This window comes from Crotalus tigris, unplaced genomic scaffold, assembly GCF_016545835.1.
Source record: "Crotalus tigris isolate CLP2741 ecotype Arizona unplaced genomic scaffold, ASM1654583v1 scf7180000018040.1558517, whole genome shotgun sequence".
NCBI classification, from domain to species: Eukaryota; Metazoa; Chordata; class Lepidosauria; order Squamata; family Viperidae; genus Crotalus; species Crotalus tigris.
In genome coordinates this window covers 637056-653519 of record NW_024096790.1, presented here as the reverse complement: position 1 = coordinate 653519, position 16464 = coordinate 637056, and the positions used below count along the sequence as shown (strand labels likewise).

Below are 16464 nucleotides of genomic sequence, written 5' to 3'. Positions count from 1 at the left end.
CTGGTTCAGATGAATTTTGAATCGATTTATAGCAGAGACAGAGAATCAGTTTGGTATAGTGGTTCAGGCAGGCTTTAAAAATTGGGAGACTGTGAATTCTAGTTCCACTTTAGGCATGAAGCCACCTAGGTGATCTTGGAGCAGTCACTTTCTCTCAGCCCTAGGAAGGAGGCACTGGCAAACCACTCCTGAATAGCCTTGCCAAGAAAACTGCAGGGATATGTCCAGGCAGTCTCTGAGAATCAGACATAATTGAACTGAAGGGGGAAAAAATAGCAGAGATAATCTTTTTCTGTAAAAGAAATAGGAACTTTTTGTGTACCTTCACCCCATCTGCTAGGATGGCTGCAGATATCATGGGTAAAATAGCAAGGAGACTACACATTTCTGAATAGTCCGCTAAGTGGGATTCCTGTTCTAATACAGAAGGAGATGTGGATTCTTCAGACCACTGTTAATAGCTAGAGAATGGATCTCTTGCAGCCTAACAGAACCAGGAGTTTTTTTTTGCCACCAATAGAAGTATGATAACCATTTTCATTATGAGTTTATAACCCTTGAATTATAATTCAAATGCATATAAATACGCAGTTTCCAAAACAAAATTAATAAGTATGTTTCATCTTTGAAAAGCATTTTCTAAAATGTTTTATTTTGTGTTTTCTGGCAGGTAAAAACATTTGGACTAATAGGGAGTGATAATGAAGATAAACTTGCAGTGTACATGAATCTAGCAGATGGAGTCTTCCTGAATAAAATAATGTTGCAAGTGTAAGTTGACCCCAAAGGGCAAATCGCTTTTAAATTTTATAAAATATATTTGTATTAGAAATCACTGTTTCCATGCTAGATAGTGTAGTGTTTTTTCCTTTGGAAAATGTAATAAAAAAATCACTCCTAGCTTATGTTTGGTTTTGGAACACGTTTTTGTTTTATGTTGTATATTTAAAAAGGAACAGCACAGAAAAGATAATCTGTCATATTGTGCCAATTATTAAGCAAAAAGGAGTTATTGTTCCATAACATTAGAGCACATCCTGACATACACATGGCCTCTTTTGAAAATCTTGATACTCCCAGTTAAAGATTTTTAGAAAATGTGGCAGAGAAACTTTCCAACTGAAAGTCTGGCGAACAGTTGGCACTTAACCTTTATTCCAAACCAGCCTCCAGAAATTTTAAACAGCTGCTCCCATTATTCCTGATTTGCTAATTGGGCTTATAGAAAATAGAAACTGAAAGTTTTGGAGGTGTTCAGTTGTGGGAAAAACTGGTACAGGTAATAATATGCCTGATGGTCATAAAACTAAGGTATAATTGGGAGTGGAGTCACGTGGTTTCTGAAAATAATTCTTTAATATTTTAGATGGAACAGCCCATTGACATTTACTTTCCCCAAACCATGTATGTTAGAAATAGAGTACATAAAAGGGATCAGGAGTCCTGTCTGCTCCCAGGTTAACTCTGAAATTTTCAGCAGAAAGGGACAAAATTTGGAGTAGGAGAGAAAACAGTAAAATAAAAATCAAGTTCCAAAATGGGCTGGATCCAGCTGAGAGCTGCAGCGCATCTTTACCCGTTGAGGTAGCAGACTGCCTACTGAAAATAGCCCCTCTACTTCCTTCTTCCTGGTCACATGAACCAAGATGGGAGCTGTCCTTAAGGGGTCATAAAGATTTTCATACGCCATGCCTACTTTCCTTATTATATTTAAACAAGTATATTTCATAGCTACGTAAGAAGTAGCTTAAACCTTTCCGTTCTAAGAGTTACATTATTTATCACTTGTTCCAAGCATTGAAATATCACATTTACCATTACCTAAAATGGATAAGAAATGGTAATGCCCAGGATTAATTTTAATTTGTGCATAAGTCTTTTTTTTTTTAAGCTCAGTTAAGCCTGACATTGACCACATCTCTTCCTGTTGCAGAGTTTATGGCAGGATGAAACAACCTCTTCCATTTGCGTTTCATGTTTGGGTTGAAACAGGCACTTTTCAAAGACTCTGTCACATAGTTTTCTCAAGCCTGAGGTTTTCTTTAAAGGTGCCCTTATTCTGTTCTTATTGCACAGTGATGCCCACCAATCTGAAAAGTTCATTGATTTCCAGAAATGAACATTTTACACAGATGTGATGTGTGTTTAAAACTGGGACTATTGGAGCAGCTCAACAAAGCTGGTTTTCTTCTTCCGTTACAGAGGGGATTTTTTTTTTTTAAATAGAACTGTGTTGGCAGAATGCCCAGTTGTGCCTCAAGATCAATGAAACTAAAACCTTTATTCAGTAGGGTTGGGTCTGTTTAACACAAAACCAGAATGGTAGCATTTGTGTACAGTCCAATCTAGCTTCACTGTAAGGTGATCGTGGTGACGGTCTGTGACCTTTCTGGCAAGCTGTTCAGGCTTTTCAAACTGCTTATTTCTCCACTGGAAAGCACAGGCTTGTTTTTCTTCCTCTTCCTCATTTCTTTTCTATGTCTGACCTTTTTAAAATAAGAATAAAGCTTTTTTTTTCCCAGGGCAAACCTGTCTATTCTTAAGGTCTGTGATAAAAAAATTCAATATAGTGTTGTGTAGTCTTTTGCCAAGTTTGATAGCACATTTTGCAATTTTTTTTGAGAAAAGATATATTCTCTTAGCACCCTGCTGTTTTCCTATTGAGTCTCAATACGTATTCTGATAATTATCTGAATGTGAATTTTTTGCTGTTAGGATGCAAAAAAATAGTCTGTAGACATCTATTACTTTGCTCCTTAGTAATTCAAGTTATGGTTGAATAACTATATTCTCTCATAGTACAGATTATTCATCCATGTTATAGTGGAAAGCATTAAAAAAATTATCCCTCATCTAAGAAGTTCTACAGCTGAATGTTTAGCAAAAACTAAGTTAACCATTACTTAAATTCTAAACGTGTGTGTGTGTGTGTGTGTGTGTGTGTGTGTGTGTGTGTATGAGAGAGAGAGAGAGAAAGGGAGGGAGGGAGGGGGGGATTGGCTAAAAGTATAGAATTCTTTTATCCATCATGATCATATTTATTTGTTTTTTGAATTTGTTTGCTGCCCAGTTAAAGTTGAATTATGTAGAATTTAGAGTTGTCTTTCCATATATTTTAAAGAAGCCCAGTAGACTGTAGAATGTGCAAATTTCAGTTTTATGAGTATGAGGTTGAATGACTGGAGTGCTTGTATGAGGACGGTATGGATTTGTCTAACAGTAATATGTCACGACATGTCATGTGACGTGAGTTTGACATCCCTGCTCTATGGCAACATTTCCTGATGTTCCCACTTTAGAATTAGAATAATTCCTGATGATACTGATTACAGGTAGTCCTTATTTAACAACCATTCACTCAGTGTGCAAAGTTAACAATAGTGGTGAACAAATGGTATTTAAGCCCGGTCATCAAAGTTGCAATCATGTGATCAAAATGTGGGCACTTGGGCCCCTAGCCTGCATTTACAACCACAGGATGCATGTCGACTCCCCCCACCTGCCTGTCTCCCATAACTTTGCCCTTTTGGCTGCCCTGTACTCTGCCGCCCCCCACAACTGTGCCCTCTGCACTATACCCCTGCCACTCTGCCCTCTGTTGATCCTATCTGATTTTGCAGTTTACTTCCCCCCCCCCTGCTAAGAAACACCCCACACCCAGCCTGGCCGTTCTTGAGGCAGCTGTTGGCCACAGGCAGCCTTCCTGAAGTGTCGTGAAGCCTTCCCAAGGCCATTGGTGGCCACATGTGGCCTTTCTGATGCCTTGCACAGCTGACAGTGGGGCAGAGTCGATGTTCATCCACCATCATTGATAAAGACTTTAACACCATTAGTTATATTAAAGCTAAATGCGATGAGCCTGAAGATGAGTAGTTAGGCCAATTTAGGCATGGAGTGTTCTGGCACATCTTGGGGAAATGTGAGGACACTGCAGGTGTGGCACTGGCAGTTTAGGCTTATATTGTGCTTCCATAGCCTTAAGCTATGTCTTAAACTTGACAATCCTTATGGTTGATGCCAAGCCAAGTAGAGCAATTTTGTGCCAGTGTTTCCCAGATGGTGGTATCTAGTCAAGCAACCTCAGGAAGACCTTTAATGTATGTTTGTAATATATTTTTCTGCCCTCCATGTGAGTGTTTTCCCACAGGCAGCTCCCCAAAAGGAGCTGCTTGGATATGCACATCCAGCATACAGATGACATGATCTGTGCAATGGGTCTGTGTTCTCACAGCAGTGTGTGAATTGATGGTAGACTTGCTTTAGAGAAAATTTCAGGGTCTGGTACTTTATTTGACCATCCGATGTGTGTGCACATCCCCACTTGTGCAAGCAGCAGGCGAATGCGTGCACACGTGCTCCATTTGTGCGAGTGGCCGGCACGCATTCCCGACATTTGCGCAAATGGAGCTGTGTGGGTGCACACTTGCCAGCTGCTCACACAGAACTATCCCCTCTCCCCCCCCCTCCAGTCCTCAAAGCCAGAAAGATTGGGGAACTCTGTTCTGTGGTATCTATAGATTAGCAGTCCTGAATTTCCTGACAGCCATATTATTTTTCTAAATGTTTTCCTAATCTCAGTACAAATTAAATTATATTTCCCTTCAAAGGTGCAGCATGTGCTGTGTTAAACATGTTTCAGCCAGGATCCTTAAGTCTGAGTCGATTTGAGTCGAATTTCAATAATAACAGTTTGAAACCCATGTGAACCTGCATTAGGAATGCAGTAATGGAATATTGTTAATGGCCCAGTCCTGTTCCATGTTTTTGTGCAATGATGTGTCTTCGGTAGGTATGCATTACAGTGCAACCAATACCACTTTACAAAACAGCATTGTGCTACTCTTGATGTTTATAATGACAGGAATTAACTTTGCTTCCTTTTCTAATTGCTGTAGGTTTATTCTTGTTTGCACTCTTCATTTAAATAGTATTTCATGTCTTATCTGTGTTTTCTTTGGTCTTGGCTGAAAATTAATACCCAGACTGTAACTCCCCCAAACTTTTTCTTGCTTTTCCTCTGTCCAAACTTTATATTCATGGCAGGGGTCTGTTATCTGGAGGACCACCCATCTCTGTTTCTGTCTACAACCAGATAGACATGCCAAGTTCCCTCAAATGCTGCTGTGTTGTGGGACTAAGGAAGCACAGCTTCTCTGTTGCTACCCCCCTCATCACCGTTCCTCCTACTCTCTTGGTTCCAGAAGGCCCTTAAGACCTGGCTCTGTTTCCAAGTCTGGGATAAGTGTCTTTGTGGAGCCCTCTCTTTGTTGCTTTTGTGATTTTTAGGGTTGCTTTATAGGAGCTGCATGGTGAAGAAAAGATTGGGAACCTCTGCTTTAAGCTATTTTAATTGCATAGTATGATATGAGCTGCGAGGTGGCCTAGTGTGAAGAACTCGCCTTCCACTCAGAAGGTTGAGAATTCAGTCCTAGATAGCAGCTGATGTTTCTCTCCTAAGGCACAAAGAAAAAAATAACTTCTGCAAACTCTGTGTGGCGTCAGGAAGGGCATCCGGCCAGCAAACACTCAGCTCCATCTGATTACAGATTGTAAAAAGGGAGGGTTTTTTTAAAATTGTACAGTCTGATGTAAACTGTCCAGAATGGGTGGCCATAACAAATTTATTAATAATATAATCCAGTAAAAAATGGTTTCAAGTTACCGGTGACAGCTTTGTGCTTCTTGATTTATTGCTCTTTAGAACGTGCAGAGATTCTCATGAGCTTCAGGCTGGGGCTGCTGGGATTTGAGTCCAACAATATCTCACTGTCCAGTCAAGTATTTCCACTAGTACTTAGTATATGGAGCCCACCTATATTGATATAATTGTGCTTGTCAGATGGATACATTAACATTTTTTGCCTATTAATAACAATATTATAACAATATTATAAAGTGACATGAAATTTGTTGTGTATTGGTTCATTGCATTTATTTTTGCTAAAGGTTCAAAGTTTACATAGAGATTTCTCCTAATTACTCTTAATTACCTTACCTCAATCTGACTGAGTGTTACTAGTCAAAGTCCATCCAGTGATCACTATAGTGAAATGGGGAATTTGAATATGAGTTTCCTCAATCTAACTCAGCACCTGAGCCACTGCAGTATGCTAATGGTACATTAATGTACATACATTGGTGTACATGTATTCAGCTGCTTATTAGAAGAGTTGGTCTTCTTTAAATCCTTCACTTTCAAAATAATCTGTATAGAATAGATTTGAGAGCCAGTAAAGTATGGCTGTTTTTCTACTGATCTCTTTGTGTTGTCTATAAGAATGGGTTGGAAAAACTTGTTAGAACTTTAAGCTGAACAAGCAGTTCTTAGTGTCTCAGAAACAGTACCACTACGGTGGTACAAAACTGCTCAACCCAGAATAAAAAGCAGCAGATAAATTGATACTGTAAGACAATCTTCTAGCCCTCCAGTATTTCAGAGTCATCTGTATTACGATAGTATCAGTTCTTAATCTTTTATAAATAGTTCCCAGGTGGTGAGCTGAAAAACTTAAAACTCCTTTATTGTTTCCGAAGAAGAGGATTGTTAAACTCTTTGAATAACAAGTTATTTTGTTTATTATCGGGAATCTGTACCTTTCGGAACTTTTTAAAAAGTCTTATTATAATCAATAATTATTGATTTATTGGAAAATACCCATGAATTTAAGCTACGTGGAAGATGGTTAGTTCTCAGTTTGCACTGTGAAGTAGTTGAGACAGGGTCATGTGCTCTTGGATTCCTTCATTACTATTTCATGGGTTACTCAGAGAACAACATGGCTATCAATTTTTTCAAGGTTTAACATAAGATCAGTTGTGTGCAATGAATAAATGTGCTGCTAGAGATAGTTGTGTGGGTTCCATAAAACAGTGACAACTGGAGCTAAATGACTTAAGATGTACAACTTCTAAATAATGCTGGATCCAACATGTTCTGAGGTTACCAGTTGTCTTAACATCAAATGAAAGATGCATGCTTTGAACTTTTATGATGCCACACATGAATACTGGTTAACGCTAGGTTCTGTTCTTAAGTTCACATGGGGCTTTAATGAAAGCTAGTAGACCCTGAATGGGCCTGTTTGAAATAAATGCTAGCTTTTTATTCTTATAATACATCTTGAGTGCTTGTTTGAGCAGGAAGGCTTGATGTAAATATAATAATAAGTTTTAGAACCAGAAACTTTATTTGCAGAAAATGCTTACTTTCTGCTTTTCAAGCACAGCTGGAACAAGGGTACTAAAATACAGTGCTTTTTTTCTAAAAAAAAAAAAAGTGCTGGAACTCACACACGTCATACAACCCACCTTGCCTACCCTACAAGGTTCCATCCAAAAAAGGTGCCAAACTCCGTTCTGGGCGTTCTATGAGGAAAAAAGCTCTGCTAAAATATATCCACAGATGATTCATCATACAAAGAATTCCTTGAAATATATATGCACAAGGTTACAAGCTTATCTAATTATGCAATGAGTTCTTAGAAATTCAAATTATAAATTGAAGGCAATTGGGGTTTGCTTGGCTGGCTGGGGGATTCTGTGAGTTGATGTCCACCGATCTTCAAGTTGCCAAGGTTAACAAACACTGAGATATCTTATTAACTTACCTATTGATATGTCAGTGTTGATGTTTTAATATAGAGATCTCCAACTCCTGGGCCTGTTCAAAACTGGGCCATGGAAGCAGCGGGCACATATTCCCTCTCCTCCCCCCCACCAGTCTGCAAAACTGGAAAGGTTGGAGGCCGCTGCTTTAATACAAACATTAGACATATTTGTCTTTTTAGAGTAGTTTGCACTATGATATTATTAGGAGCAATATAAATTAGCTATCGGAAATAATTTATTGTGAGAGGATTATATCAGCAGAAGCAGAACAGTTTATATTGGCTCCTTGTTCAATCCTGTGCTATTGTGTTGCATTCTCACTCCCTCACCTCAGTACAGTCAACCATCTGAGTCTGTTTAAATAGCCAGCAGAACCCACAGGTGCACACATTGGAAAATATGAATGATTCTTTGAAAGATGCTGTCTCCTTGTTAAGATTTTTATTTTATTTTATTTTATTATTTTATTTTTATTCTTTAAATAACTTTTCCTGACATGATGCAGAAGACAAATTCCTAATCCTGAAGGTTTAGGTTGAACCGTATTTACTTACTGAGAGTTTTAACAGCTTGAATTAGGGTGGTGCATGTTCTGAAAATGATTGGGAAGAAATGCCTCTGAATTCATAGGTGTGCTACACTAAGGTGACCAACCGTCCTCCTTTTGGGAGGACAGTCCTCTTTTTTTGAGTTCTGTTCTCCCTCAAAAAGTGTCCTCCTAAATGTCCTCCTTTTCCATATACCGTCCTCCTTTTGGGAGGACAGTCCTCCTTTTGTGAGTTCCGTCCTCCCTCGAAAATGTCTTCCTAAATGTCCTCTTTTTCTATATTTGAAGACTTATCTGCAGGGCTTTTTTTCCCTCATAGAGCGCTCAGAAGGTGTTCCGGGACCTTTTTTTGATGGTATTTTTCAACTTTTGCCTGAGCTGTGCTACTCCCCCTATTGGCTGTGAAAGCCAATAGGAATTGCTGCTGAGCGTGCCAAAACACCCAGGTGACAAACTTTGCACGTGCAAGTTGCAGGAACTTTGCACCCCTCACTGCTACCCAACTACACCATCTCTTACTTAGTTCCGCAGATAGCTGGAGGAGACTGGAGCGGTAAGTTTCTCTTGATCTTCCCTGTTCGGTTCTACACAGGGATGCACAGGGTAGGCGGGGGTGCTGGGGGGGCGGCTGGGGGGTGGCTGCAGGGCCGGAGCCGGCGCGGCTGGTGCTTTGCGAGCCACGGGGCTGGCTCTACGGGGATGCGCAGGGTGGGCAGTGGTGCTGGGGGACGGCTGCAGGGCCGGAGCTGGCTCGGCTGGTGCTTTGCGAGCCGCGGGGCCGGCTCTCCACGGCAGGGCAGCGGTGCTGGCGGGGTGGCTGTGGGTGGGGGCACGGCGGGCAGTTGACCTTCCATGGGCCACACCAGCTGGTGGTCTACGCAGTGCTGACCTGCGCTGCCACCACCTCACCTATGTGGCCATCCTGGAGCACCTGGCTCACAACACCTGCCTCTGCCGCCGCAGTCCAGCTGTGTAGATTTTTGGACAAGTGAGAAATCGAGATTGAATGTTGATACTCTAGCTGCAGCACTTGCCATAAAATTCAATATGAAGGATATTTCTTGTTCAGATATTTCCAATATATTGTTAGAAGATGATACATTGACAAAAAATATTCATTCAATGGAAAAATACTCATTTAAATAATTAATAGGCATGTAAGCATAATTACAATATAAAATGTTATTGTTAATGTTTTTATTATGCATTTATCATATTATAGTGTATTCTGTATTATTGTTGCAATAAATACAATGTTTCTTTTATTTACGATATTTTTTTCTTCAATTTATTTGTGTCCTCCTTTTTGTTGTAAAAAAGTTGGTCACCTTAGCTATACTGATTATAGTGAGCACTTTTTTCGCCTTCTGGAGGGGGGGGGAGGAGACTGAGCTGCTTTAAAAAAGTTAACTCCTTAATGAATTTGCATCTTTAATGTAGCTCATGGAAACCGCATTGAATTTTTTTTAGCTTGCACAAAATCCTGAAATAAACTTTGGGTGCTTTTAATAGTTGCACTGATGTGCCACACTTGTCTTTCAAGTTTCAGACCACTGCTTCTAAGTCATGTTAGAAGTATTCATAATCTCAGCCAAAATGTTGGAAGCTCATATTCCAATTAGGAGGAATGTCTGTAGCCTAAATTTATAATTGTGCTAACATTCTGAAAAGCCTGGGTGCAGAATGTTCACTTGAATCTCACTCCATATATATCTTTTTATTGCATCCTTTGTTAATGATATTCTTTCTTAATTTGAAAAAATGCTAAACACACAAATTTCTTAGATTTAATTTATATTGATAATAGAATTAACAGAAAAATAGATTAAACTTGTATATCTTGAAATAGAAAGGCACACTTTTGGTGAACATTTTAATGGCTCATCAAGTAATACAAACAAAAATTAATCATAATGATAGTGTGTTCTTGCTTGTTACCATCATTCCACATCAAAAGAATATATGAGTTGGTAATATATTCTCTTGAGTCAGTTTAATTGCAGAGGCATAGACGTTCTGATTAGTAATTTGAAAAGCCGTGAGATTCAGTATGGATATTATTTCCCATCCCTTTCCTGGGTTTTCTGCCTGTTCTTTTCTTGCAAAGTTCAGCCCAGACAGGACCTGTTGCTCTAGAGCAGGGGTCTTCAAACTTGGATCTTTTATGACTTGTGGACTTCCATTCCCAGAATTCCTCAGCCAGCGTGTTTGAAGACCCCTGCTCTAGAAGCTAGAGCTGTACACAGACTTGGGAGAAGGTGCTTCAGAGCTTGCAAGAATGCTAACCGTGACACATTTCTCTATCTTTTAAAACATCTTCTGTACTTTGAATTATTTCCAAAGTGCTATACATCCCAGTAGATATCGCACAGAATTTTCTAGAAATGCTATCATTTGGCAACACATAAAGTAACTTGGAACAATTAAGTCTGATGCAATAAGAACTGAAATAAAAATCAAATTGAAGTCCTTTTTTAATTAGAATGGAGTATAGTAAAATTTACTAAAGCTAGCACTAATGGCAGAATTACAGGTCATCCTTGACTTATAACAATTCACTTAGTGACCATTCAAAGTTACAATGGCGCTAACACAAGTGACTTATAACCAGTCCTCATTCTTACAACCATTAGCAGTATCTGCTTGGTCATGTGATCAACCTACTTGGCAACTGGCATGTGTTGATGGCAGTTGCAGAGTCCCTGGTCATGTGATCAACATTTGTGACCAGCTCAAGAGGCTTCTGACAAGCAAAATCAATGTGGGAGTCTGGATTTGCTTAATAACCATATGAATCACTAACAACTATGGCAAAAGAGAGGGTAAAATTGGTAACAACTACTTTACTCAGCAATGGAAAATCCCAGTTGTGGTTGTAAGTCAAAGACTACCTACATAATCTTTCAATCTCTCTGGGGGAGGGGATTTTTTGATTGAATAGCTTCTGAATTTCACATCAAAATATTTGAAAAGGACAAGAACGTAATAGTGGTCCTGCAAGCAGGTCAAGCAAAGAGAAAGTAATGATTTAATGGTCATAAGTTAATTTTTGTAGCTCAAACAACAGGACCAGTGATTCATTAAATGGAATATATGTGGGAATTCAAAATATTGAGATATTGCTAGATTTATATTGTAACTGGTTAGTTTTACCATCTTGAATAAAAAGAAACATTTAAAACATGAAACTATTAGCAATATGTACAATTGATTGACTTAGGAACAGAATAATCTGGAGAATTCTAGAAGGTTGCTTCTCCTTCTAGGTCAGGGTCTCCAACTCCCGTTCCATTGACTGGTACCTCTCTGAGGACTATTGGGAATTGAGCCAGCAGATCAACCAGCAAAGTTCATCTGCACATGCACGGGATCTAGATTGTGCCCGTGAAATATCCCCCACCCGGTTCGTGGGAGACCATTTTTCTTTTGAAACTGGTCCCTGGACCCAGCAAAGTTGGGAATCTCTGCTCTAGGTCTTGCTGTTCTAGGGATTCTTCAAAGTGTTTCAGGGTGTACTGGCTTTGAAAGAGGACATTTCCAGAACATTTCAAATTACTTGTGGTTTGGAAGTTTTACTTTTAGAAGTGCCAAATTGGCATCAGAATTGCAAGGTCTGGCAGGATGCAGTTAACGTAGTCAAAGGCATGAATGTCAAACTCGCCACATCACATGACGTGTTGTGACGTACCATGACTCTTTTTGCATTGCTGGCAATGGGATGGGTGCGGCTTCGGTATGATGAAACTGGCCCGCGGACCGGCAGTTGGACACCCCTGGTCAAAGGCAACAGAAATAACAGGGTATTCCATTTATGGATCAATGAATTTTACATCGTAAGTCTATGACTTAAGCTTCAGACCATGGGTGTCCAACCTTTCAGCTTGTTTGGGTCACATTGGGTGAAGAGGAATTGTCTTGGGCCACATATAAAATATACAATTAATGTATAAAAATCACATAATAGTGTTAATAGTTTTTGATCTTATGAGACTGCATTACTAGCTGTCCAAGGCCTCATGCAGCCAATGGGCTGCTGGTTGGATATGGCTGCTTTATATGAAACCTCCAATTTCTCTTCCCCTTGCACCTCTGTTGAAACACTCTGATTGTAGTCCAAAGTTTACTTGGGTGCATTTGTAAATATGATGTATTTATAAATCTCTAACATAAGTGATGCATGCTATCGAGGACATTTCTGCCCCCCCCCTTGTGAGCTTCAGAAGAAAACAAGAGATACTATTGGTATTATTTCTACCATATTGCAATAAAGCAGAATGATAAATATTGCCCCATTGGCTATTAACCAAATAAATAAAGTTGACATTTTAAGATGTAGGATTTGGCTAATTTGCTGCTTTCAGGTAAGGTTCTCTCTCTCCCCCCTACCTACCCTCACCCCCCATCTCACCTAAAGATAGTGGGCTATTGAGTCAACCTGTGTGAACCTTGTATGTTGTAGTCAATTTGAAATGTCTGTACTTCTCCCATCCCATTTTTGTATCCCCTTAGTATGGATTTATATTTAGAGTTATTTGGTGTAGTGATCCAGATGCTAGGCTAGAATCCAGGAAAGAGAGTTCTAGGTCAGGTGGTGACTTTGGGCCAGTCACTCACTCACTCACTCCCCCCCCCCTCTCTGCCCAACCCACCTCACAGGGTGGTTGTGTAGAAAAGAAGAATAGGAAGGCATATTTGGTCCATTTGCTGCTGCTACTGCCGATTTTAGACGTCTTTAACTTAAAAAAAGAGGATTTATAGGAATTCAACAGTGTCCTGTGGTTTTCCTAGCTACTTTTTCTAAAAAGAGTACTGTAGTATTGATTCGGTATCAGTTTGCCTTACTTTTCCAGCAACTTTTCCAGCCATGGGGACCACTAGTAATACAGATGGAAGAAAGATTGTGATATTTACAGAAGACTGCTATGGTACAATGAAGAGATTTAATGTCACACTTGACTTCTGTTTATTTTTCCTCCGTGACCCTGCCCCTATATTTATTAAAATATACTTAACTCCTTGAGAGTGTGAGCAGCCCAGCACCTGCTAATATTTAACAGGTTTAGCAGCTGTTCTGAGACAGCTTTGCAATAATCCATAGAGGTTTCTTCAAACATCTGCTAGAAGAACTCTGCCAGTAGCTGCATTTTTGACAACAGGAGAAAAGCAGGGAAGAAGCAGCCTTAAAATAGTCCATCTTAGATCTGACCAGGAAGGGTATCTTGCTGAAAACCAAGGGGTGTATATATATTTTAGGGGCATCATATGAAAATGCTTTGCTCCAGTTTGTGCTTGGGGGGGGGGGTGCAGGACAGATGTGAAGTTTTATGTGGAGAGGAGCTGGAAAGGGTGAAGCCTCAAGCACTCAAGTTCCAGTTGTGGGTGCCTCCCCTGTTGGGGCAGGTCAATGGGCAACTGCACCCATAGCCCTGCTAGGAAACACCATGAGAGCTAGCTTCCTCTGTCACTGGATGCAGTGTACCCATTTGGCACTTCATAGGCATGAAATGAAGTAGAAGTTTCTTATTTTCACACCTTGCCTTTCAGCCTTGAAAATATATCCAGTAAATGAAGCACATAACCTACAAATAAAACGCACATATTATTCAAATTAAAAGTTCTAGGAGAGAAGCAACCTAGAACTAAGGAGAAACTTCCTGACAGTTAGAACAATTAACCAGTGGAACAACCTGCCACCAGAAGCGGTGAATGCTCCAACACTGGAAGTTTTTAAGAAGAGACTGGACAGCCATTTGTCCGAAATGGTATAGGGTTTCTTGCCTGAGCAGGGAGTTGGACTAGATGACCTCCAAGGTCCCTTCCAACTTTACTACTACTACTACTACTACTACTATTGTTATTATTATATTAAATGCCACCAGTAATTCCCACCTTTTGATACTACTCTTCTGACTAGTAATGACAACACAATAACAGTTAAACACATTTAATAAAAAACACAAGAAAAGCACATCATTTGAACACTAAACCAATTATCTTATAATCTGTAGACATATGAATACTACAATATAGTAACTCTGATGATATACCACAGATATAATTAATTGGCAACAATTGATTATTATCATTAAATAGTACAGGTAAATATATTATTTACTATTTTTCTGTAGAAATACAAAGAAAATATTGAAGTATTGGGTGTTCCAAGTTTGCTCATATTACACCCCTGTTGTGCAAGCTCACTACTTCACAGTTTCCTTCAGGGGTGCAGCTCAAAGCACTGGTTATCACCTTAAAAGCCCTACATATTTGTGGGATTCCCTCTCTCTGAGGATATCATCCGGTCCTACCAGAATAGATGAAGCGGACATGTTCCAGGTCCTTTCCCTTAAACATTGGCATTTTGTGGGCCCTCAGAAAATACCTTTTCCTTTACAGCCTCTTCTCTATGGGATATCCTCTCCCTGGAGGACTAACAGGCCCCCACCCTTTTAATTTTTAGGAGAGTACTTCAAATGATATTCTTCTCTAGGTTTTGGGACAGGAGTGTTTTTCAGACTTGGCAACTTTAAGATATGCGGACTTCAACTCATACTTCAGTTTATCCTGGCTGGAGATTTCTGGGAATTGAAGTCCAGACATCTTTAAGTTGGCAGTTGAAATAGGAGTAGGAAAGAATGTTCATTGTCTCTGGGAGGTATGGCTGTATTGCCAGACTTTTTGTTTTGTTATTGATTTTTGGCTTTTATTTTGTGTTATATTCTTGATTGTAAACAATCCAGAGTTGAAGTTGGGTAGCTATGCAAATGTTTTAAATAAAATCATATTGTAGAATATGAAATACAAATATTATTATAATGTTATTTTTATGAAGAGAAGGGCCCATCAAAGCATAAGTGTCAACAAAAGTCATAACCCGTCTCTTGATTGTGTGGTGCAATTCCTTCCTACAGCTTTAGCCTATTCCACCTGGGTATGGAGCCATACTTCTCACCCTAAAGCTATAGGGAGGAGGAGGAGGAGTGGCGTTGTGGGCAGGACCCAGCTCGAGTTGAGATAATGCCAGGTGGTGCAAAATATTCCATGGGCCTCATGTTTGAGAATGCTGATGTTAATGAGTGGCAGACCCTTGCTTTTTGGAGCAGAGAAGCAAACCCCAGAATTTGGGATGGAATCAATCCACTCTTTCTATTGACTTGTTAATAGAAAAGAGATGATATAGCCTTCGCTGCCAGACTGCCCTGAATGCTACTTTTCCTTTTGTATCTAATGCTTTCCTAGTTGATGTAACAGTATGAGAGAAGTCTTTCTCCCTTTTTCTGAAGATTGATTGTTTTAGTTTGGTGGTTGATAAAAGAAATGACAGGTTTAGAAACTACTTGTTCCATACCTTACATTGCTCATAACACCTCTGTTCTTCCATTTCACTGTTGGATATGGCAGTCCTTTTGGCTAGAATTTAATAAAGTTGAGGTCTCTGAGAGAAAAGAGGAATTTTGGGTTGACAGTCAATTTTGTTGCTTCATGGCCAAGCTGTATCTTTTGCAGTGAAGCTGCTAGAATCCAAAGTTTTAAGTAGTAATCTTTTTCAGACATCTTTTGAAAGCCTAAGGCATCTGCTTTTGCCATCTCTTCCTACAAGTCTTTAAATTATTATTTTGAATTTGATTTCTGTCATGTAGATGAATTGCATTAAAGGTCTCTTAATTACAGCTTTTATTTTGTTAGTGAATAACTGCCTTCCTCACTTGTCTGCATACTTAATGCCTCCTGTTAAGGCAGTGGCCTGGGGCAGGGCAGGAAAAAAAATTTCTGCCAGCTTTGGGCAGGTCTCCATCCTCACCATTCATGTAGCTACTGTGGTTGCAACAGCATTTCTTTCTCCATCATCATGGAGAATTATATTTATCCAAGGCTAAATTTTTATAGAGTTCGTGAATATTTTTTATAAATTAGCAACTAAATTACTAACTGGAGTTTCATATACTTTAGTCAGTAGACTTGGTGAAAGGATTATAACAAAGTCTGTGATTAAGTAAATTTGTTGCATTTACATCCCATCTTCTCTCAGATTACAATAATGGAACAGGTTGGAATGAGAGTGATTACTGACCCAAAGTCATTCAGTGAATTTTGTAGTGAGGATTTGAACTTGGGCCTTCACAATCATAGTCTAGCATTCTAATTATTGAATGAAAGTTCCAAATAAATTAGAAAAGGTGGTTTAACTTAAACCAAGCATTATTCAAAGTGAATATCTGCCATTATTATACAAATTGCTCTTAAGCTTTATTACTTAACTACTATTGTGATTAGGTTTTGTGCATTGTAAATATAATTAGCTAGATATA

The 16464-nt window shown here is 39.3% G+C and overlaps 1 protein-coding gene across 4 annotated transcripts in view; it reads left to right on the top strand.

The window, feature by feature from the left end:
* CCDC88C (coiled-coil domain containing 88C) overlaps positions 1-16464 on the top strand; it is a 99322-nt gene that overhangs the window by 2339 nt on the left and 80519 nt on the right. For 3 of the 4 annotated variants that reach the window (XM_039346948.1, XM_039346952.1, XM_039346951.1), the window contains exon 2: positions 671-771. The exons of the other annotated variant lie outside the window; for it this stretch is intronic. In XM_039346948.1, the coding sequence (XP_039202882.1) occupies positions 671-771 (101 nt within the window). The remainder of the gene's footprint in view (positions 1-670; positions 772-16464) is intronic. 4 annotated transcript variants of the gene reach the window in all.